Source organism: Dermochelys coriacea, chromosome 11 (assembly GCF_009764565.3).
Source record: "Dermochelys coriacea isolate rDerCor1 chromosome 11, rDerCor1.pri.v4, whole genome shotgun sequence".
NCBI lineage: Eukaryota > Metazoa > Chordata > Testudines > Dermochelyidae > Dermochelys > Dermochelys coriacea.
In genome coordinates, this window is record NC_050078.2 from 64,992,778 (window position 1) to 65,016,305 (window position 23,528).

Genomic DNA, 23,528 nt, shown 5'->3' on the forward strand with positions numbered 1-23,528 from the left:
AAAACACCAGTAAGTCACTTCATCTGTGGGTCAGTTTTTTTCCACCTCCGGTTTGGAATGTAGTGTAGCTTTTGTAGTTCTACACTCGTCTTCAGCTTGTCTCAGATTGGAGAGAGATGTGGTGTCACTTTAAAAAATGTAGCATGAACAGGCAAAGATGATCACATAGCATATGTAGTGCAGGGATGAAGGATGATTTTGTGGTTAAGGCATTGGACTGGGATTCAGGAGATCTGGATCCAGTTCCCAGGGCTGCCACCAACTTCTTGGGTGATCATGGGCAAGTCATTTCATCCCTGTGGGAATGGTACACAGTGTTCTGGAGACTGCAGGAGTGAGCGTCCCAGCCTGAGTCGACAGACTTGGGCTGTCAGAGCTTGTGCTAGTGCTCTAAAAATAGCTGTATAGACAGCACTTTAAAGACCCCACACCTAGGCTTAAGAGCCCGAGTAGCAGCTATTTCAAGCGCAAGCCCCACTAGCATGAGTCTGTGGATCCTGTCTGGGAGGGTCACTCCTGGATGCAATGTAGACATAGTCTACGTGTTTAAAGCAAAACAAAGCAGAAGGCGAGTTGTACCTGGTTTAATTCTGGAACTGTCTTGCAAAGCTGCCCTTGCAATCCATAAACAATTAATTTGAACCAATGGGCAATACAAAAAAAAACCCCATGTTGTTTCAAAGGTTTTATTTTCTTTTGTATACATAAAGTTAGTATACAAACCATACTTGGGTATGTATTAATACAACTGTATAATATACCAGCATAGCTAGGAACTTCTGAGACATTTGTCTTTACTGACGGATATCCTTTGGCCATTCTTAGTAATTTGTTTTTAACCCTATAGCATTTTAATGTGCAAGATAAAACATAAAGAATAATGATATCACTCTGTCCATTGCATCCTAAACATCCCTTATCAATGAGAATTTCTACTCAGATTGGGTCTAATACAACTCATATTAAAGAAAAGAAAACCTCTCCTTGCCTTCAATAGGAACTGGGTGAGGCTCTGTGGCCCTGATTGAGCAAGGCATCCTGATTCTGCAAAGCACTGAAGTCCCATTGACTTAATGGGACTTAAGCACTTGCTTTGCTGAACAGAGATGGTCTTCTTAGCGTGCTCAAAGTCTTTGCTGAATCAGGGACTACATCAGCATGGGAGTGAGCTATTAAAGATACAGAAAAGGGGAGGGAGAAATGCTAAGCTATGATGTGAAAGCTGTGTTGAAAACTAGGAGTACAACTGCTAGCTTTAGCTCATCCCTTCAAGAAATCAAATGGCAACTAATATGGAAAGGAACAGTAATACTTAAAGATGAACTTGAGGGTAATATGCCTCACATTGAGGTAGGCAGCCTGTTTCCATAACAGAGCCAAGAGGGCTAAAACAGCCATTCAAATACAAAAGTAGCACACCTGCCTCACCAAAATCTAGGGACCAACCCTCCCCATCCCACCTCAAAAATGAATTGCACAGCACTGTCTTGGGTAAGAGTCATGAGACCTAGCTTCTTGTTACATCTCTTCTTCATTCCCACTCTTTGTTGCAAGGTCCTCTGGAAAGATTCCTTGCTTAAACTGTTTTCTAGCCTCCTGCAGGACACAAACAAACATTGAGATGTTAAGCACAAGTACAGTGTGGCACTGGGCCACTGGCAACAAGTTCATCAGCTTGTCTACCCAGCAGCTAAAAGGCAACCAATAGAACTGGGCAAATAGTGTACAAATAATGGAGGGCCTAATTCACCCCTGCATTTGTCCAGTTTTACATGAGTGGGAATCCACGGACTTCTTAAGGGAGGTAAGTGTTCAGATTTTTAAACAAACTATTTTTGACTAGTTTTGTGCCCTACAGATAATTCCAGCGAATGAGTTTTGCTGGCAGGAATATTTGCTGAAACAATGAATTTCAAGTGGATATTACAGAATTTTACTGGAAAGCAAATTTCAAATTCATAATAATCAGGGAAGTATCAGCTTTTCATTGACTTCAAGAAATCAAATATGATTAATGCTATATAGATCATTAATTCCAGTACTCCTGGAAATTGATTGAAACAGACTGCAAAATCTTCCATTCTGTAGCGCTCCAGAAAAGGCTCTGTGAACTATGGATGGTCCAACAGGCACAATTGGATGTATGCTGATATATCCTATTGCTGCCCAAATGGTTTGACCTGGTTTGTATTTTTTAGACTTACTTTGTTGTCTGGCTGTTTTGCTGTTGATGGAGATTCTGATCGCTTGCAGTCCCTATTTGTTCTTGTTGAATTGGTGGTGGCATGTTGATTTGCTGCTGCCTTTTGAAACTTGACACCTTGGCAAAGAGAATATCAACTCATAGTTATATAGTGCCTCCACCTTCCATCCAGAAGGATTCCCAAATGGCTTACAGATTTCCTACCTTGCATCAATACATGCTCAGAGGGAAGGCTGCCATTTTCTGGTTCTTTCCATCCCTAATGCCTTGGGTTGGTTCTCATTTTGGTACTTTGTGAGTAGTCAGTTTTGTTTTGTGACTAATATTGGCCTGCACCATAACTACTGCAGAAGTCCAGAATCTAGCCCAAGGTCAAGACTGCTCACGTGTCTCTTCAAATGTGTTAAAGACAAACACTATATGACAGTGCAGACGAAGCCATTATTACACCACTAACTAACTACAAGGAATGATCCATTTGGAATAATACTTTGCACTTATGCTACCTGATCCAAAGACCAGTGACTTCAGTGGGAAGGCCCCTATGGATTTCAATGGGCTCTGTGTCGGGTTCATATAGCACTTTTCACCTGTACATCTCAAAACACTTTACAAAGGTGGGTAAGCATGAACATCCCCATGTCATGGGTGGGGACACAGAAAGGTTAAATGTCTTGCTGTAAAACAGTGGCAAGCGTGGAATTAGAATTCAGGAATCCGAACTCCCAGCCCCCTGCTTAAATCCCTACGTGAGATGAGGCAAAACATGCTTACTCTGTTTCCAGTCATGTTCCACAGCTTTCGGGGCTGTCAGCATGGCAAAAGGATGCAATGAGAGGTTGAAAGGGTGAATCTGGTGACCCTGGAAGGACAGTAGCACTTAGAGGTTAATGAGAAGTTGCACAATTGTTTGTCTATTTTATAATCTTTACAGTCCTGAGTATGTTATTACAAATCACTGGTATTTTCCCTTGGATCACATCCATTTTTCTGAACTGTTTACTTCTAATTTTTCCCATCCTCTTTTGCACTCTCCCAGTGGCTTGGCAGTGCTGATATCCTTTGTTAGATAGCTCCTGCATCTCTTGGTTTAGGTGTTCTAGTCGGGTCTGATTTTGTGCCCATCACCGTGATATTTGGGAACCTTCCAGCAAAGCAGTGTGGAAAGATTTGCATATAAACAAAAAAATAGGCAGACAGAGGCTCTGACTATATTATTATAAAAGAAACTTTGCTACCTCATCATCAGCAAGAATCTATCCCTGAGCTACACGCTACTCACTATTCAGAGACAGGTGTTGTTCCAAGCATCACCACTAATTTCAGAGTGACAGTAGATGAGAGGAAAACCAGCATAACAGCTTCATCTGAAATCTCTCCTTGTCTCCACCAGAAGCAGATCAGGACCTCCAGCCATGGGAATACCAACTAAAGTGGCAGCACTATGGGAAATGGCATGAGCAGGCACTTTGGGAAAACTGGCAAGAAAACCTGCTTTGACTGGTTTCAGAGTAGCAGCCATGTTAGTCTGTATTCACAAAAAGAAAAGGAGTACTTGTGGCACCTTAGAGACTAACAAATTTATTAGAGCATAAGCTTTCGTGAGCTACAGCTCACAAATGCATCCGATGAAGTGAGCTGTAGCTCACGAAAGCTTATGCTCTAATAAATTTGTTAGTCTCTAAGGTTGCACAAGTACTCCTTTTCTTTTTGCTTTGACTGCTGCACTCTGCAGAGCCTCCACTTTGAAGGGAGGTACGGAGCTTCCCAGGCAGTAAAACAAACAGAACATCCCTGGGTCAAGTGGAATCCCCATCATACAACTCCCAGGAAACTCCACAAAACAAACTGGATGGAATTTCCATCCCCCTATTTGGGAACAACAAAAACGAGGAAATTTGGTTAATGTCACCTTTTTTCTACAGAGTACGTGGCTGTGCCCGAACATAGTAGTAACCCTATCCAGACACCAGATGGCAGTCCATATTAATAAGGCCAGGCATGAATGATTTGTTTTATAAGTGCTCTGGAGCCATTGCTAATTATATGGTTTATTATAATCTGATTACAATTCCACAGTAATTTTGGCAGTTGCTCTGGTAACACTTACTTTAAGCCACACCAAATATGTTAGAGCTACCTATAGACTACCGCAGTGCGCTGCTGGAACAGGCGGGAGCTTTCCTAATACTTTCAAAGTCATGAACTCAAGCCTGCAAAGACTGATTTTGAAGTACGGGAGCAATTACTAATGTAGGCCCAGATTTTCTCCTATGTTGAGGTCTGCTTTGCAGGGCCATCAGGGAGAAAGTTTTACCTATGGGATCCTCCTGGTCCATCTATGCTGGCCCTGGCATACCTTCATAAACGAGAGCATCTCCAGGGCTGCTCTAATTTAGGCCAGCTGGCTGGGGGCCCTATGGGACCTTGTTCCAGCAGTGAATTTTTATAGCCCAGGTACATGCTGCCTTGTCCCAGCACATCCCAACATGTCCCTTTCCCCTGCCCCTTCCCCCCCCGCAGGGAGTAGAGGGAGCAGTTGGGGTCAGCTATGACTTGCTGCCAGCTGAGAGCTCTGCTGCGCTGAGGGGATTCTATTTGGGCTACAGCTCCCATTGACTTCCCTTCCATGGTGCAGGATGCAGCTCCTGGTGCTGGGATCCTATCAGAGACACAAGCTATACAGGGTTGACACATGGCTGGAAGATCTATAATCAGAACTGATAAACACTATATTAGATAGCCCTTTTCATAGATAGATCTCAGAGTGCTTCACGGATAGGGAAACTGAGGCACCAACTTGCCCAGTGTCACTCAAAAGACCTCTGCTGGCAATGCTGTAGGCAATTTGGCAAGTGGCATACTTTCCTTTTGAGTTAACACTAAATCCATGTATCAACATGGTCCACTGTGCCCTCAGAAGTGCCATCTCAGATAACTGAGGTCCTGGCCACTTGTGGCTATTAAAAATCACATATGGTTACTTTTGTGGCACTGGTTTAGCAAAGCACTTAGGTACACGCTTAAGGTTAAGCACACGAATAGCTGCCCTGAAGTCAGTGGGGAAACTCACATGTTTTCTTGAAAAGAAAAGGAGGACTTGTGGCACCTTAGAGACTAACAAATTTATTTGAGCATAAGCTTTCCTGAGCTACATCCGATGAAGTGAGCTGTAGCTCACGAAAGCTTATGCTCAAATAAATTTGTTAGTCTCTAAGGTGCCAAAAGTACTCCTTTTCTTTTTGCGGATACAGACTAACACGGCTGCTACTCTGAAACATGTCTAACTTTAAGCATGTGCTGAAGTGTTTTGCTTTACTAAGCCACTAAGATTGGAGTATTACCGTAATATTCTAGCTTGGAAGCCATGGCCTAAAACCAGCGATGTCCGCTGAATGCTTGTCGTCTGTGCTGTATATACAGTAGCTCAGTTACTGAGTTACTCAGTTACTAAGAGAACACATTCAGATATATTTGGTGTCTATTGGTATCAAGTCCTGCACAGACAAAATATATCAATTTTCTTTTTCTATCCTTTAGCCCGGGGATTATCTTCAGCTGGTGTGTAGAGGAAAAGTACAGGAGAAAGAGACAATCGGCTCCCTCTTGGGAACAAGACCAGCCCCCTGAAGGTCAATTACACAAACACAGAAAGCTTTTTTATGTTGATGCCAGTCTTACACTGGCGTTTTGTTATTCGCTTTAGCTGGTGAGGTCCCCTTTCAGGGAAACTGGTGACCACTGAGTTCTTTTTCTCTGAGTCCTTTACACCAGATATTAAACCATCATCAGAACAGGAGAGTCTTCTAAAACACTCATCAGTAACCTAAACAATACAGTATTTTTGCCAGGCATTTATGTACACGTTAGTCTATTGGTCTCAGATAAGAAAGGGAAGTTTATAAGATTGATTTCTTAGACAGGAGATGGTCCAGTGGTTACAATACTAGGCTGGGACTTGGGAGACCTAAATGTAAATTCCTAGTATGCCAGTCTCTCTGTTCCTCATCTTTAAAATGGGAATAATGGCACTTTGCTATCTTACAAGGGTATTGGCAGGGTAGATAAAGATTGTGAGCTGCTCAGGTACTATGGTCACAAATGCTAGCTTCTAATTTTCCCTGGGGGTGCTCAACTCCCGCTCAGCCCCAGGACCCGCCCCGCCTCCAACCCTTTCCCCAAACTGCCACACCTGCCCCACCTCTTCCCTTCCTTGCTCCACCTCTGCCACACCTCTTCCCTGCCTCTTTCCACCCCTCCCTCCCAGCGCCTCCTGCAGCTGTTCTGCAAGAGGGGCTGGGAGGGAGAGGAGGAGTTGATCGGTGGGGGCCACAGGTGGGCGGGAATTGGGGGAGAGAAGGGAGCTTGGCTGCCAGTGGGTGCTAAGCACCCACTAATTTTTCTCCATGGGTATTCGAGGGCTGGAGCACCCACGGAGTCAGCACTTATGACTATAGTATTGGGGGGCACATAAGTACATTAGATCGAATACTTTTTTCATTTTCAGCAGCATTTTTCACCACTTTTTTTTTGTTACCAAAACTTCAATTGAAGTCACTTTTGAAATTTTCCATTTACGATAACTGGCGGTAAGAAAATGTGGTTTTAGGTAAACAGAAAATTTTAGATAAAAAAGTTAGTCCAAAATATCACCAAAAATTTCATGGAAAAATTGTATGTTGATGATTTTCCATAAAAACATTCATTTTTGAAAAAAAGGCCATTTTTGGATGAAAAACGTTTTGTGCCAAAAATGTTGACAATCTCTAGACTCAGGCGCGTGAGTGCATGCAAGGAGAATTTCACCAAGTAATGTGAGGACTTAATTGGGTCCATTATTTTTATCTTCCATGGGGAAAGGCTGAACAACTTAGGCCTGGTCTACATTAAGAAATTAGGGCCATATAACTCTCTTGCTCAGGGGTGTGAAAAAGCCACAGCCCTCAGCGATACAATTAAACCGATCTGACCCCCAGTATAGATGGCGTGAGATTGATGGGAGACCTAGCTACCGCCTCTCGGGGAGGTGAGACCTCATCTGGAATACTGTGTGCAGTTCTGGTCTCCTGTGTTTAAGAAAGATGGATTCAAACCGGAACAGGTGCAGAGAAGGGCTACTAGGACGATCCAAGGAGAGACACAAAGAGCTTGGCTTGTTTAGTCTAACAAAATGAATGCTGAGGGGAGATGTAACTGCTGTCTATAAATACACTAGAGGGATAAATACCAGGGAGGGAGAAGAGTTATGTAAAGTAAATGCCAATCTGGACACAAGAACAAATGGATATAAACTGGCCACCAACAAGTTTAGGCTTGAAATTAGATAAAGATTTCTAACCATCAGAGGAGTGAAGTTCTGGAACAGCCTTCCAAGGGGAGCAGTGGGGGCAAAAAACCTAACTGGCTTCAAGTCTGACCTTGATAAGTTTATGAAAGGGATGGTATGATGAGACTGCCTATCATGGCATGTAGCTGATCTGCAACTGCTCGTAACAAATATCTCCAGCAGCGAGTGATGGGACACTAGATGGGGAGGGCTCTGAGTTACTACAGCAAATTCTTTCCCAGATGTTTGGCTAGTGGGTCTTGCCCACATGCTCAGGGTCTAACTGATCAACACATTTCGGGTCAGGAAGGAATTTTCCCTGGGGTCAGATTGGCGTGGGGCATGGTCACTCTCAGGTTTAAATGAGTGTAAATGGTGGATTCTCTGTAACTTTTGAAGGCTTTAAATCGTGATTTGAGGTCTTCAGTAACTCAGCCAGAGGTTAGGGGTCTATTAGGAGTGGGTGGCTGAGGTGCTATGGCCTGCAATGTGCAGGAGATCAAACTAGATGATCAAGATGCTCCCTTCTGGCCTTAAGGTCTATGAGTCTATGAAGTGGATTATCTCCTGTGACAGGAGAAGCCCTCCCATCGGCATAGTAGGGAATATCTTCATGGAAGCGCAGTGGCGCAGCTGCAGTGTTTTAAGTGTGGACAGACTTAGTGGAAATGCCTTAACTTCCCCCCCTTTGTGAACAGCTTTAATTCCAAAGTGAAATTAAATTAAATGAGTTGGGCAGACTCAGCTGAACTCCTGCCGCACGTGAGTCCATGCTACAAAAGCACGACATGCAATGGATCAAATTCTTCCCTGACTTATGCCCCATGCAACTCCATGCAAGTTCAAGGAGCAGAGTCTCTGGCACCAGACGTCAACAGAGGATGTCAGTCGAGGCAGAATTTGGTCTACTATGCTATCCTGCTGAGGAGAGTCAGGACACAGATGGTACAGAAGTGAATCTCTCTCACATGTGGAGAGGCTGGTCTTCCCAAAGCTGTGGGTACTGTTGGGAAGCTTGCTCCTGCGTCTATGTGGCCTTAGTGTATTAAGAAGCCTCCATCTGCCTTGCTACCAGCCCTTAAATTGAGTTTAAACTCTCCTGACTAGCTACCCACTTGTAGCCTGCAAGGCCCCTTTAGAATCAAATCCAACTGTGGCGTTAATTTGGCCCTTCCATTTGTTAGTTCCCATCTGTATTCCGTTTCTCCAGTAACTTGCTTCCTCTTTGTGTGAAAGGAAGAGTGGTCATGGCCTCATTCTACAGCTGATAACATAGCCAGAACTGGCTGTATTGTCAGATAGGCATTGAGAAACCATTTACATGTCAGGTATGTCTACACAGCAAAGAAAAACCCGCAGCTGGCCCATGCTAGCCAACTCAGGCTTGTGGGGCTTGGGCTGCAGGGCTGTTTCATTGCTGTATAGACTTCCGGACTTGGGCTGCAGCCCGAGCTCTGGGACCCTCCCACCTCGCAGGAGCCTAGAGTCCGGGTAGCCTGAGTCAGCTGGCTCGAGCCAGCTGCAGGTGTCTAGTTGCTGTGCAGACATACCCTACAAGTCCCACACTGCTTGTGCGTGGCTGCTGCACAGTTACAAATTCCATGTTCTAGAAACTAAGCGCTTCTGTAGCGTGGCTGGGACAACACAGTTAATGTTGGGGGATTGTGTTGTAGCCCAGGTTGCCCAAGCATATGATCACCTAGAACTAAGGCTGATTGAAAACTATCAGAGTTTTTGAAATTTTGACAAATTTTTAACAAACAAATTCACTAAAATGTTTGTGGATTTTTTTAACCAACTGTGCTAAAACCATGAAAGACAACAGTGCGCTGCTACAGTAAGATTCATAGTATTGCCTCGCCCTTAAAGACAGGGAGCCAGATTCTCATCTGGTGTAAATGGGTGTGGCTAGCTTGAAGTCAAGGCAGCTCCGTCAGTTTACATCAGCTGAGAGTGTGACCCAGTGTTCCGCTGTGCGCCTCCCCAACACTTCAGTGAAAGGGAGGATCTTTACTTTGACAACAATCAGTACCCATTATTTCAAACTATTAAAAAAGGCCTCTGTTCGCACCCAGAATTTTGCATGTGCAATTTTGAGAGGCTCCACACCTGGACTTGCATGTGGAATCAGTGGTTCCATGTCTAACCATAAGTGACATGCAGTAATCAGAGTTGAGGGGTCAAAAACTTCATCTGACTGCAATTAGAAGCAAACTGAGAATCTGGATTGAGCCCACTTTGGACATGTGTCCTTTCTTGTTCCAGATGCTGCTCTTGTGCCAGTGCTGTCTCATGTTCTTAGGTGGATTCGGAGTGTTTTACTATGAAACAAAATTAGTGGAGGTAGAATTAACTTAACAATTAATGAACTTCTGGAATGCACCCATTTTACTACTGATGTTTGCTGACTGTAGCTGACTCATGAGCCTGTGGTGGAAGTGTAAAAAGCAGTTCGTCAGTTGCTGAGTTTACGAAATGCATCATCGTGAGTGGCAGGAGCCAGAAGAGATTGGTTCTCTAATGAATCCACATCACTACCTGGCTGGATATTCAGGGGACCATACTGAAAATGCCTTATGTTCCTGACAAAAAGAAAAGGAGTACTTGTGGCACCTTAGAGACTAACAAATTTTAAATTTTTAAATTTTAAATTTTTTAAATTTGTTAGTCTCTAAGGTGCCACAAGTACTCCTTTTCTTTTTGCGAATACAGACTAACATGGCTGCTACTCTGTTCCTGACAAAATCGCAGTTTAGCTCCTGATTCTGGCCCTAATTAATTTCAGCAGAACTTCTCACATACTTAAAGTTAGGCACATGCTTAAGCCCCTTGCTAACTCAGGACCTCTGTCTCCAAACGCAGATCATTTTGTCGGGAAGTACCAGGCCCCCTCCTATGAGCTCAGCAGTGCCAAGATGCCTCTTCACTCTCACCTCAGCAACTGCAACTCCCTCCAGGTAATGTGGCTTTATGATGACATTTGAATCCCCAATTATAGGCTGGAATTTTCTCCTGTTCAAGTCAATAGAAAAACAGATTTTAATGGAGCAAGATCAAGCCCTTCCTGTGGCCATGATACTTGATCAGGGGAAGGGGGAGATCTCAATAGCTCCATCAGGTCCTAAAACGTGATCCCACAAGGACGTTCTGCTAGGTTTCACTTCAAGGGGGATGTTCACAGCTATGGGTATGGTGCAGAGAGGTGCAAAGATATAAATATCAGATTCCTAAATTTTCCTAAGATTTCTGGGACTGAGGAAGGATGGTTTTTTGGTTAAAGCACAGAACTGAGCCTCAGAAGTTCTGGGTTCAACTGTTGGCTGTGCCACAGATTTCCTATATGGCCTTGAGCTTGTCACTGAATCTCTCTTTGTGGCTGGTCAACTGTCTGCAGAACACAGATGATGATGCTTCCATTCTCCTACTCTCTCTGTCGCTCTATTTGGATTGTAAGATCTTAAGGGAAGGCACACACTCTCGTTGTCTACAGAGTCTGGCACAATGCAGGCTCCAGTTCAATTCCATACCCTTTAGGCACCACTGTAATACAAACAACAAAATCACAGTCCCAGTCCTATCAGTTTGCTCAGTGTAACAGTTCATGCACAACTTGTATAGGACTTGTAAGTAACTGCACCGTCCAATGTAGTTCACTTCATTTCCTTGTCCTCTTTTTGGCATCACCATAGAGAACCTACTGGATCTCTGAAGAGGAAAGACCTTGGGAGGTCAGAGGATGGCACTCACACCTGCTTGTCCATCTCTTTGTGACCCCTTCCAGTAGGAGGCTGTCTGGTCCTGCATTTGATGGAGTGGACATTGAACCTTCTCTGAACAAATATCAGAGGAAGACAACACCTACACAAGAATGAGACTCACTGACCAAGGTGCAAAGCTAGGCCTACCTTTTGTGCCTATCCCAGAGGTGGCTTCTTCAACCAACCCATTGATCTTATTCAGCTGGCTAAAAGCAAAATACTGTCCCTACAATCTTCCGTGACCAAGTGTTCACTGCAGACCACATATGGTGCAGCAAGTGTGTGTGTGCACTCCAAGTTTTAATTCAATACATGGCTTGATTGGCAAGGCAGGGAATCTGAGTCCACAACTCAGGCATCCCTGTAACAGGATAAGGGTTAGATAAGTGATTAGACTTTATAAATAGCCACACTCCCAGTGGCCTCGTGTCTATTATTTGTCTTGGTGTGGTTGTGTATTTCAGTGTGGAGCAAAGAAAATAATAGCATTTTGAAAATGTTTGATCATTTTAAAACACAGGTCCCCATACAGCCAAGCAGCCAGCCCTAGAAATGCCAATGTCTTCGGCTGATCCTGCAAGTTGTTAAGCAATCTGTGTCCAGTCCAGCATAACACTTATCAAGTGTAACTTGATAGGACTACACGTGTGCTTAAAGTCAAACATGTGCTTCAGCGCTTTGCTGTATCACAGCCAGGGAGCTCAGCATCTTGCAGGAGCATTTTAAGCCTAGGTTTTTTTAAATAGCTTTGGATCTAGGACTTTTAGTTTCGTTGGATCATATAATCGTAGGACTGGAAGGGACCTCGAGAGGTCATCTAATCCAGTCCCCTGCACTCATGGCAGGATGAAGTATTATCTAGACCAGACCTGACAGGTGTTTGTCCAACCTGCTCTTAAAAATCCGCTATGATGGAGATACCATAACCTCCCTAGGCAATTTATTTCAGTGCTTAACCACCCTGACAGGAAGTTTTTCCTAATGTCCAACCTTAAACTAATGGCTTGACATGCTGCCTTCCTAGCGTATAAGGCAAAAACGATTCATGCAGAAGATCTGCAAAATCTATACGAGAGGGAAGTGGTCTGAGGATTGGTAGGAAGAGACAGGCCAGGGGGAAGTTCAGTTTGCCTCAGGAGATAATATTACTGCAGAAAGCTGTCAGAATTCAGTTTTCAACTGAATTAACTTGCTCTTGGCAAAAATCCATACATCAGCATAGCCAGATGTAAGCATTTCCATGGCTATTGTAGCACGCTGTATGAGAACCATCTGGAAATGGGGGAGGAGGGAGCTGTGGGATCCATCTCAGGCCTTGTTTACACCAGGAATTTGCCCCAATTCCAGCTATCAGAGTAACACACACCTAGACAATGCAAACTAATGTAATGGTGGTGACCCCTGTTTAGCTTACTTCGAATTGGAAACATGCTATAAATGTTGCCCTCATGGTTAGGAACTAATGGCTGAAATCAGAGGAAATAAAATAGCCACATTTTGGGGTGCGGGGGGAGACACAAACTTCCCGCTTCAGGGTTTACCAAACTCGAAAGATTGGAGATTAGGGTTAGACCTTCATGGGAGACAAATTGTCCCACATCTGCATATTGTGGGGCTCCTGCACCTTCCTCTGAAACATCTGGCAGTGGTCACTGTCAAAGACAGCTTTCCGAACTAGCTGCACCACAGGTCTGATTTACTGTTTCAATTCCTATGGAAATCCTCAGTGCAGATAATGCCTGAGAGTGAAAAGTGCTTCAAAAAGTTTGCTGCACATGTCCAGCCAGCCCTTTTACAGATTCTCATGTTTGGATCAGTGCAGCGTCCTGATTTTCCCCTGTACAGTAAATGCATTTAAAAAAAATTCTCTTCAGCAGGTGGGTGAGGAACTAGGAAGCAGGGGTGCTGGAACAATTTGTATAGTGGGGCTGCTGAGAGCCACTGAACCAAACTGTAAACCCCCAGCACCACTAGTTCCAGCACCTATGCAAGGTGCTTGTATTGTTATTATCATATGCCATTCAGTATATTTGTGTGATATTACCCTGCCTGAATACATAGATCAAAAGGGGTTGCTAAAGAAACCAGGCAGAAAAGGTACAACAGAGGCCTAGGTAAGGCGCATCCCCTCAAACACGAGCCAGGTTTCTAACCCTGGAAAGGAGACTTCTCAGATCCGATCCTGGCAACAGGCTGAGAATCAGAAGTTTGCCAACTGCTGTCGGCTGACACAGAGACTGACTGGGAGTCAGGAGCCTGCTGTAACTTGGTGCCTAAGAGAGCAGAGGAGCACCAGGGCTCAGTCATCTCTGCCCTTGGGCTGAGCGGAAAGCCAAACGGAGGAAAGACAGGTTTCAGAGTAGCAGCCGTGTTAGTCTGTATTCGCAAAAAGAAAAGGAGTACTTGTGGCACCTTAGAGACTAACAAATTTATTAGAGCATAAGCTTTCGTGAGCTACAGCTGAAGTGAGCTGTAGCTCACGAAAGCTTATGCTCTAATAAATTTGTTAGTCTCTAAGGTGCCACAAGTACTCCTTTTCTTTTTGGAGGAAAGACAGTATGCATGGATCTCTATTTTAAATCCATTGCCCTGAGTGCTGTGAATGGTTTGGCAAAATCGTGCTTTTTATTTTGGAGAAGCTGCTTCTGTGTCACTGCAAACGGTCACTGTCTGCAGATTCCCACTGGAAATTCTTGCTGGTGCCAAGCCTGCTGGGCCTGCTAGGTATCACTGTTGGCAACCAGGGGCTGTAACCCAGAGAGCCAGTCAGAGTGGTTGGATGCCGAAGTCCCTCCTTAAAGGGAAGTGGAGGCATGGGCCTGTCCCTTGGAAGGGCTGTGCTCAGGGGACTGGAAGATGATCTCAGAAAAGGCAGGCTGCCCAAGGACCGTGACAAGGCATTTGGAATGGAGCATGCTCAGAGTTTGGATGGCACGAGTTTGACCCAGATTAATTAAGAATGGGATGAAACTATCCAGAGAATCCATGCCTAATATAGTTCCAGGAAACAAAGTGGAAACCAGTGAGCGGCAATTTAAAATAAAAGCCAGGCAGCCTACTCCACTCCATGGCCCTGGCCGGTATTTCACTGCTTGTAATGACTGCAGAAAGCTTATCAGTGTGGTGCTGGGTCAGCTGTCCTCCGCTCACTTCTATCAGAATCCCCACTGACCAGATAACCATAATTGCCTGCTGAGCAACGAAATCAGCTCTGTTTATGCACGCAGGAGAGCGGGTATAAATAACAGCTGCTGCAACATAGATCCAGCTGATGCCAGCTTCAAACAATTAGAAAACAGCCTCCACAATCTTGCCACTCACTTTGGCAGAGCGGTGCCAGCGTGTTGCTGAGGGCCCCGTGCTGTAAATCTCAAAGATGTCTTCAATGGGGATGCTGTTCTGTGAAAGCAGGTCAGGAAAGGGGTTTAGTCTGTGGGGTGGGTATTTTTGGCTTTGAATTAATAAATACGTAGAATCCAGATGACACCCCGTCCTGTAGAGTCCTTACCAACTAGAAGGATTTTAACTTCCAGGGTTACCCTATGGGCTAGGTACCTGACATGCACATCTGGGGTTGCCTCACATAGCTGCTATGGTCCCGCTGACATTTGCTCCTGTGACCTTCTGCCACAGAGAAGACATAGTGGAACATAGCAGGAATCTGACTGAAGCAGAGCTAACGTGGGGCCTAAAACATGTCATTGCATAAAGATCAGCAAACCTTGGGGCCAGAGCATTCTGCTACCAGGAATGATTCCATTGCTCTTTCATTAGATCTGTGGATCGCTGTGCATGTCACGGGATATATTGAAACATGGGCTTTGGTAGACCACTGTGTAGCTCTGACTTGATCACTGTGCTATAATTGTTCAGACTACTATTTTATCATTTTCTTTGATATTCCTTATGTTAAAAGCTGTTTGTGAGACAAGATATTCACCTCCCTAACCCTCCATCAGATTGCTACATGCTAACGGTGCCTAATCTTTACTGTGTTTAACAAAAGGTTACAACTCCCATCCCTTGATGAAAATTAGACAGTTTTGTAACATTTAAAAACGTATGTACATTGCATTGCATGAACTCTCGCAAAATACCCAGCACGTCTAGTATTTTGTTCATCTGGGAAGCTGCTGGAGAACAAAAGATCTTGCTATCATTATTGCTTCCTTACCATTAAGATCCCGGCATAAAATGATAAAATCATGGCTTCTCTCTCAGTTCGGTTGGGATAGATGTATCTGCTGTGAAGCGGCAAATTCCAATCCAGGATAATTGGAGGGAATATAAGTAAATAGGGTTAGCCTGAAAGATATTGGACCTGATTTATGGCTGAGTTACTCCAGTTTTACACTGGTGTAAGTCCATTGCGGGATTGGGGCCTCCATCTGTTTATACTCACCTTTTCCCTTTTGCCAAAGGACTTTGGGTTTCTGAATCATTCAGCCACAGTAAAGCAACATTGATGGCCAAGTTGTAATGAGCCTGAAAACAGAACAGGAAGGTAGGATGGTGCAGGACTTAGGACACTAGCCTCGGACTTGGGTTCAATTTCCTACTCTGCTACAGACTTCCTATGTGACCGTGGGCAAGTCACTTAGGGCCAGATTGTTAATGGTATTTAGGAACCTAGTGGGCTTTTCAAAAGCACCCAGGTGCCTAAAACTCATTGATTTCAATGGGTGCTGGGCACGTTGGTGCTTTAGAAATCCCACTAGGCGCCTAAATGCCTTTTAAAACTCTGGCCTGTAGTCTCTGTGCTGCAGTTCCCCATCTGTATGATAGCACTGCCCTACCTCACCTGGGGTGTGGTGAGGATAAATACCTTAAAAGCTGAGAGGTGATTGCATAGTACCGTGATGTGGACCACATCCACCTAAATAAAAGAAAAGGAGGATTTGTGATACCTTAGAGACTAACAAATTTATTTGAGCATAAGCTTTCGTGAGCTACAGCTCACTTCTTCGGATGCATTCAGTGGAAAATACAGTGGAGAGATTTATATACATAGAGAACATGAAACAATGGGTGTTACCATACACACTGTAAGGAGGGGTTTCAGAGTAGCAGCTGTGTTAGTCTGTATTCGCAAAAAGAAAAGGAGTACTTGTGGCACCTTAGAGACTAGTTTCAGTTTCCACCGAATGCATCCGATGAAGTGAGCTGTAGCTCACGAAAGCTTATGCTCAAATACATTTGTTAGTCTCTAAGGTGCCACAAGTACTCCTTTTCTTTTTACTGTAAGGAGAGTGATCACTGAGAGTATTACCAGCGGGGGGAGGACACGACCTTTTGTAGTGATAATCAAGGTGGGCCATTTCCAGCAGTTGACAAGAACGTCTGAGGAACACTGGGGGGTGGAGGGGGGGGAAATAAACATGGGGAAATAGTTTTACTTTGTGTAATGATCCATTCTCTCCCAGTCTCTATTCAAGCCTAAGTTAATTGTATCCAGTTTGCAAATTAATTCCAATTCAGCAGTCTCTTGTTGGAGTCTGTTTTTGAAGTTTTTTTGTTGAAGAATTGCAACTTTTAGGTCTGTAAGCGAGTGACCAAAGAGATTGAAGTGTTCTCCAACTGGTTTTTGAATGTTATAATTCTTGACGTCTGATTTGTGTCCATTTATTCTTTTATGTAGAGACTGTCCAGTTTGACCAATGTACATGGCAGAGGGGCACTGCTGGCACATGATGGCATATATCACATTGGTAGATGTGCAGGTGAATGAGCCTTTGATAGTGTGGCTGATGTGATTAGGCCCTATGACGGTGTCCCCTGAATAGATATGTGGACAGAGTTGGCAACAGGCTTTGTTGCAAGGATAGGTTCCTGGGTTAGTGGTTCTGTTGTGTGGTGTGTGGTTGCTGGTCAGTATTTGCTTCAGGTTGGGGGGCTGTCTGTAAGCAAGGACTGGCCTGTCTCCCAAGATCTGTGAGATCTGCTGGTAATAGCTCACCTTACCTGATCACTCTCCTTACAGTGTGTATGGTAACACCGATTGTTTCATGTTCTCTATGTATATAAATCTCTCCACTGTATTTTCCACCGAATGCATCCGATGAAGTGAGCTGTAGCTCACAAAAGCTTATGCTCAAATAAATTTGTTAGTCTCTAAGGTGCCACAAGTACTCCTTTTCTTTTTGCGAATACAGTCTAACACGGCTGCTACTCTGAAACCATCCACCTAGATAGAATCCTAAATGCTATTTTGTAAAATGTGAAACATTGTGGTTATCAGCTGCTGCAGGGGCTGCCTGAATTGGACACCCAGCTTAGCATGTTCTAGCACCTTATCATTGGCCAATCATGAATACAGCAAACATTACCTCCAGGCAGGCTGAGCCCTATGCCTACAGCTGAAGGCTACATTCTGTGACTTACATTTTGATGGTCTCTGAACAGAGACATAAAACTAAACATCGGCACTCATTCTGGGGCCTTCTGCCAGACATAAGGACAGCCACAAAGCTCCATCACAGAATGTGGCACCCCCAGAGCTGATCCTGGGGGAATACAATAGGCTATGATAATTTAAAGGGATGCCATCAGCTTGAAAATCTAAAAAGCGTGGAGCTGCTATCAGTACAAATAACACCCAGGGTGATGATAACTGAAAGGAGGAGAAAAAAAGCTGCTCTCTTTGTTACCTTCATGCATTTGACAGTACTCTGGGCTAGATCATGGATTTGCCAGGAGCCACAAGTAAGGTGCAGACCTGAGACAAGAGGAGCTCCACTTGAGTCCTGATTCTCCCTTGCCCCAAGGGAAAGAAAGCTGCACCTGCCCTTTGCCAGGCACAGCTTACTTCTGCCTCTATGCTGGTTCATCTTCACTGGCTAGCGCCTTTGGGGAGGGTGGAGTCAAGGCTTCATCTACTAGCCTTTCAAAAGCTCTTCCTTATCAACTTCACGTATTTTTCCCTAGTTGTACAAAAGATGCTGAACTTTGTCACAGTTGACTGGTCACAATATCCTGGGAACATGTCATAGAACGCTTATAGGGCTATAAAGTGAATAATATTGGGCTTTGCCCACCTCTGACTTCTAGCTTTTTTCCCTTTATGGCTGATGATAACAAGTGATCTCGTAAAGATTAACTTGATCTATAAGTAAAAAGAAGCGCCACGCCGGCAACTGACTTCAGGTGAGTGGATCCCTGCAACCATGTAGAGTCATCATATTGCTAAAAACAAGTTTTCAGAGATGTTTGTAAAATAATGGATATCTTCTGTCTACAAGTGTAATAACAGGAAGAAATCCTGGCTCCAATAAAGTCAAAGGGAGTCTTGTACTTCACAAACATTACCTAACTAATCCTCACATGATAATCACCATGTGGTAGGCTTCATAACTTATTTTTTTTAGCCTAGAAGGGAAAATTATGAGCATCTAGTTTAATCTCCTGAGCAGCAGAGGGCCGTGAAATGTTACCCAGGAATTTCTGCATCCAGACCAAGTAGTAAATAAATATAACTTCCATGTTATAGATGGGGAAATTGAGATGAAATGGTTTGATCTTGGCCAAAGAAGGCCTCATTAATCCTGTTTATGCTATTAAACTGACTGCTCTAAGCACTATTGTTTAATACAGTTGGTCCCCAAGGAATTACACCACATAGTTTGCTTCTGTCTGTTTGAATTAGATCCAATTGAGTTAATACCAGGTAAAATCAGCTAATTTTAGCTCTCATAAGGCAAAAGAGCTGGAGTAACATTTTCAAAAAGTGACTAAGTGACTTAAGAATATAAGAGTCTGAGGTCATTGAAAATCAGTGGGATTTAGGAACCTGTCTCTTTTGAAAAGGCGATTTAGGTACTTTTGAAAATGTTATATGCAACTGATCTCTAAAGAGTTTCCCTCTCTTCTAGATAAAACACATTTGTTTACGGATACTAATAGCAAGTTATTTAACTGCATCAAACCTTCAGTTCTTTCATTCAGGAATTAAGAATGCAAGATTAGAATAAGAAATTGTCTAGTTACCATATCATCGAGAAAGGTGGTCTGCTGTCTTCCTTTTGGATCAAATTCATTTTCCCGAAGTCTGATGCCAACATAATCGCCTCTAAAAGCAAGAGAGCAACTTGAGTTACAGCCAGTGCTAGACAATCCACTGCATTAGAAGATGGAGTAAGGCAACTCTCAAAAGCCAGCGTACAGTCAGGGATGTGTTTACTGTAGTTCACGAGCTTCACAATCTGCTGCAAGGTTCAGCAGGTATCCCAGCCACCGATGGCAGCCTCCTTCTGACATGGAAAGCCTTTTCTTTTTGCAATCTCAACTTCTATCTCTATACTCAGAGCTATGGACCTGGCTGTCCGCATACCCAAAGGCTTAGAAAGAAAGGGCGAGGGCAATGGTAAGCAAAGTATTCAGACTGAAGTCCTGCTTGGGACAGGCTCCTCTGGCTCTTTGCTGGTGGTGCTGTTGCAATAAAAGCAATGAGCATACAGTAGGGATGTCACTGCACAACCACCAGCCTGAAAGAGCTGCTTTGTTGGGGTTTGGGTTTCTTAGTCCTGGAGGGACTGAAGCTGCAACCTGTACTCAGATGGGGCGTACTCACTCAAGCAGAGAGCCCCAATGAAGTCAGGTGTGGGCCTCCTATTGAATAAATGGAAGCTGAATTACATTCCTGTAGAAGCTGTACGTGGAGAGGAACTCAGACTCTCTGGATCTGAGACCATGATCTTCTACTATGTGAAGTAAAGGATGTAGCCTGCTAGCTTAAGGGCAGTAGCTCTAGTGCCCAGACCCAACCTCTTTGCATGGTCCAGGCACTAGGCAGGAACCATAACCCACACTGCCAGCATGAGTTCACTCTATGTGCATAGCTCAGGGCAGTGGTAGGCTCTGAATTATGGCGGTTTATCTATCTAATACATCTCAAAGGAGGACAGTGGGAGCTGGCCAGCATCCCCAGGGAAGGCTTCCCAGACTTTCCACAAGGGAAAGCTGGACGACACATGTATGGTATGTCAGACAGAACCTTTAGAATGCAGTCATTGCTAGCTATAGTGCAGTATGGGAACTACCTGGCATTTGGTACTTACAAGAGTTTTTCAATCTCTTTTTTTAGACGTTTCCTTTCCATGAATGGGGGGTGTTTTCTAGTTGGTGGAAAGGCTGCCGCAACTCAGACTGCTTACTAAGATCCAACCTAAAGAGGGAAAGTAACAGAAAGACAGATCACTATGTGTCAATATCACAACCATTGAACCAAAGCCACCGATGAATTAGCGCAAACTATTTCAATATCCCTGCAAAAACATGGGTGCTGCAGAAGTGGCAGAGTAGTAGTACACCAGTGGGGATGTAACGGGAAAGGAAAGCAGACAAGACGTTCTGGTAATACAGATAAACAACAACAGTAACAGTTCAGGGTATCCTTGTGCCAAGCCTTGAACGCGAGGATGAGGAGTTTGACCGTGATGGGAAATGTGGCGGGAAGCCAGTTCAGGGATTCAAGCCAGGAGGAGTGACAACTCTTTTAGGTAGGATGCCTATAAGCTTACGTGTTTCTAGAGCACCCATCACAGCAGCATCTAAAGGTTAAGTAATCTAGATGTGTCTAGTATTGTCCAGACAGGGCATCAGAACAGATCCTGCTCACCAACTCTCCCAGCTCTTAAAGCTTTTCCTGTTTCTTCAACCACTTAATGTGGGAGTAGTAGTAGTCCCTGAGTGACAGGACTGGAAAGGGGGAAAAAGAGATAATTTTGGTTGAATGGGTTGGAAAGAGGATAGTTAGACAGGAGAAGGCTACAGCAGGCCAGGGTGGAGATAACAAGGGTATGGGCCAAAGTTATGGCAATGTTTTGTACACGGTTCATAAGTCAAATTTCATGCATTACTTCCCCTCGACCAAGGGTTTACAGAGTTCATGAAACCACAAACATTTAGGTTCAAACATGCAGTGAGAATGCTGTTTATGTGTGGGTCTAATGTGCCCATCACCATTGTATTTAGCTGCCCTCTTTAATAGGCATCAAAAACGACAGTACTTATGTCCAGCATTAGCGTGCCCAAATGCCAACACAATTGCTTGCCACAAACCTATTAAAAGTAGCACAATGATTCCTATAAATATTCCGGGGCCAGATCCTCATCTGCTGTAAATCATTGTAATTTCATTTACTTCAATGAAGCCAAGAGGATTGAGATGATTTTTTCCAGCTGAAGCGTGGCCCCAATGTTTATTAACACAGCATTTAAGCACTTTGTGGCTTGGCCAGATTGCATACACCAAATAAATAAATGCACCATTTTATTTAATTAAAGAGTGGGTTTCAAAACAGTTCAGAGCACGTCAGATTAAGGAATCCAAGGCCTCCCTTAATCTTATTTTTAAAGCTGCTCAAAAATCACACCCTATCTTTCTGTCATTTGAGAGTCCCTCAGAAAAAGATGCATCCGATGAAGTGAGCTGTAGCTCACGAAAGCTTATGCTCTAATAAATTTGTTAGTCTCTAAGGTGCCACAAGTACTCCTTTTCTTTTTACTGACAGGACTGTATACAATCTTTTTACACGTGCACACACACGCACGCATACACACACACACACAGTATATGAAAAATAGTTCATTACCTGCGTCAGACTCTCTGTCTTGTACAATGATTATTAAAAGGATCGGGGCTTTGGAATCTCTATCTCGTGGTAGCTTTAGGATGGAATTTACTCTTGATGCTGTTGTTCCTCCTTTGCCCTGCTGCAGCTGAAGGAGACTAGGCTACTGCTTCGTACAAGGCTGAAGCTTTCTTCTGTTGCTTAGAAACAATGCTCTGAATGGGGAGAAATAAAAAAATAAGTGTGTGCCCTAAGGTAGGGCTCCAAGCCTGGATTCTAAGTGATCCTTTTACATGCCCAGGCATTGGGTTTCGCAGGGGAACGGCTGGCCTGAAACGTTGACGACTGGCTGACAAGGGAGATCGAGTCCCTCATTCTGAGCTGTGAGGAATCTAATGGTTGGTAAAAGTAGCTATCTGTACTAAGCAGATATGGGGGATGGGGAGTGATAACTAACAAGGGGGATATCCTGGTCCCTGGGAAGAAATGGCAACAGTCTCATTGCCTTCAATGGAGCCAAGATTTCCCCACCAGAGACTAAGGTATGTGACTAACAGAATCACCCAATATTTTGACCCAGTTTATACGTATACTCGTGAGATTAGGAAAAGTTCAAAAAAAGCAAACGACCAAGAAAATTCCATCATTGCCACCCACTAAAATCTGGCCATGATATAGCTCATAAAAGACCATGGTAAACAGCAAATCATCAAACCAATTAGCTGGAAGGAAAGAAAGCTCAATCAGTTTATATTACAGTAAGTTTGCAATTTTTAATGTAAGACTAGAATTAGCAATACCTGTCTTTGTACTATAGCCTGTTAAATAGCAATTTCCCTCCGTGTGGACCACACCTCGCCATGGGGGAAAGGCTTGTTGTGCTCCAGTGACCCGGAGAACTATGCCAGTGTGAGTTTTAACTCCTGATAGGGCCACACAAATTGGACAGGTCAAAGGGTAGGGAGCAGACGAAAAGAAGACCGCTGGTCCTCCAGCTTGGGTGTGGAGCAATAGGCCAACAACCTATGCTTATAAAAGAGTTAAGTTATAGAAACACAAGGTAGCCATTCTGGCAAACAACATGATGGAGAGGGATGGAGGAGCCTTGTTTGTGCCCTAGATTGGATTATAACGTTGCCTCTGATAGAAAGCTGGTTGGGATGGCCTAAAGAAATTCAATGTAAAAATCTCCATAATATCATCTGATTTACTGTCATTAGCTGCTGTCTAGTAAACACCCCATATTTTATGTACAGAATTGGTACTGTATTTTCTCTTCTTCATTTTCTTTCACCTCTCCACTATCATGCAGTCTCTTGTTCCAAGCCCTATAGCTTCATGACCTTGGTTTTCCAGAACAGGACCTTTTCCAAAACAGGTTCCAATCAGGTTCTCCATTAACCTGTACCATAGGCTGTGTCTGTGCTAGTAATGGAGCTGGGTTAACATCTGGGGCCTCAATCTGTTTGACACCAGTTTAACTCCATTGACTTTTGTGGAATTGCTTTAAGGAAATCAATCCATCCCTGAATAGAGTTGCAGAGGAGTTAACTCACTGAGCTTATTCACAATCCAACAATTCATGTGACATAGTGATCACAAGTTAATACATTCCTCAAAACCCCTATGCAGAAGTAACAATGTGTGTTATTTAGGGCTCTGGCAGAGAGTTG

The 23,528-nt window shown here is 43.9% G+C and overlaps 1 protein-coding gene across 5 annotated transcripts; it reads right to left on the minus strand.

The window, feature by feature from the left end:
* Positions 1–679: 679 nt before the first annotated feature.
* Positions 680–22,261, minus strand: C11H2orf80 (chromosome 11 C2orf80 homolog). Of its 5 annotated transcripts, XR_006278103.1 has the most exons (10): positions 21,877–22,261; positions 20,341–20,447; positions 19,271–19,352; positions 15,690–15,772; positions 15,462–15,549; positions 14,609–14,686; positions 11,001–11,069; positions 10,463–10,541; positions 2,978–3,065; positions 2,276–2,320 (listed from the first exon to the last, which is right to left on the minus strand). XR_006278103.1 is itself a non-coding variant. In XM_038421064.2 (9 exons), the coding sequence occupies exons 2-9, from the start codon at positions 20,379–20,381 to the stop codon at positions 1,519–1,521; spliced, it is 636 nt and encodes a 211-aa protein (XP_038276992.1). In that variant the 5' UTR covers positions 20,382–20,447; positions 21,877–22,261; the 3' UTR covers positions 680–1,518. The 5 variants fall into 5 exon arrangements, 4 of the variants coding, with proteins under 4 accessions (XP_038276992.1, XP_043361600.1, XP_038276990.1 ...); XM_038421064.2 differs by lacking the exons at positions 10,463–10,541; positions 11,001–11,069 and adding an exon at positions 680–1,596 and having other exon boundaries at positions 2,205–2,320; positions 15,462–15,531; XM_043505665.1 differs by lacking the exons at positions 10,463–10,541; positions 11,001–11,069 and adding an exon at positions 680–1,596 and having other exon boundaries at positions 2,205–2,320.
* Positions 22,262–23,528: the final 1,267 nt, after the last annotated feature.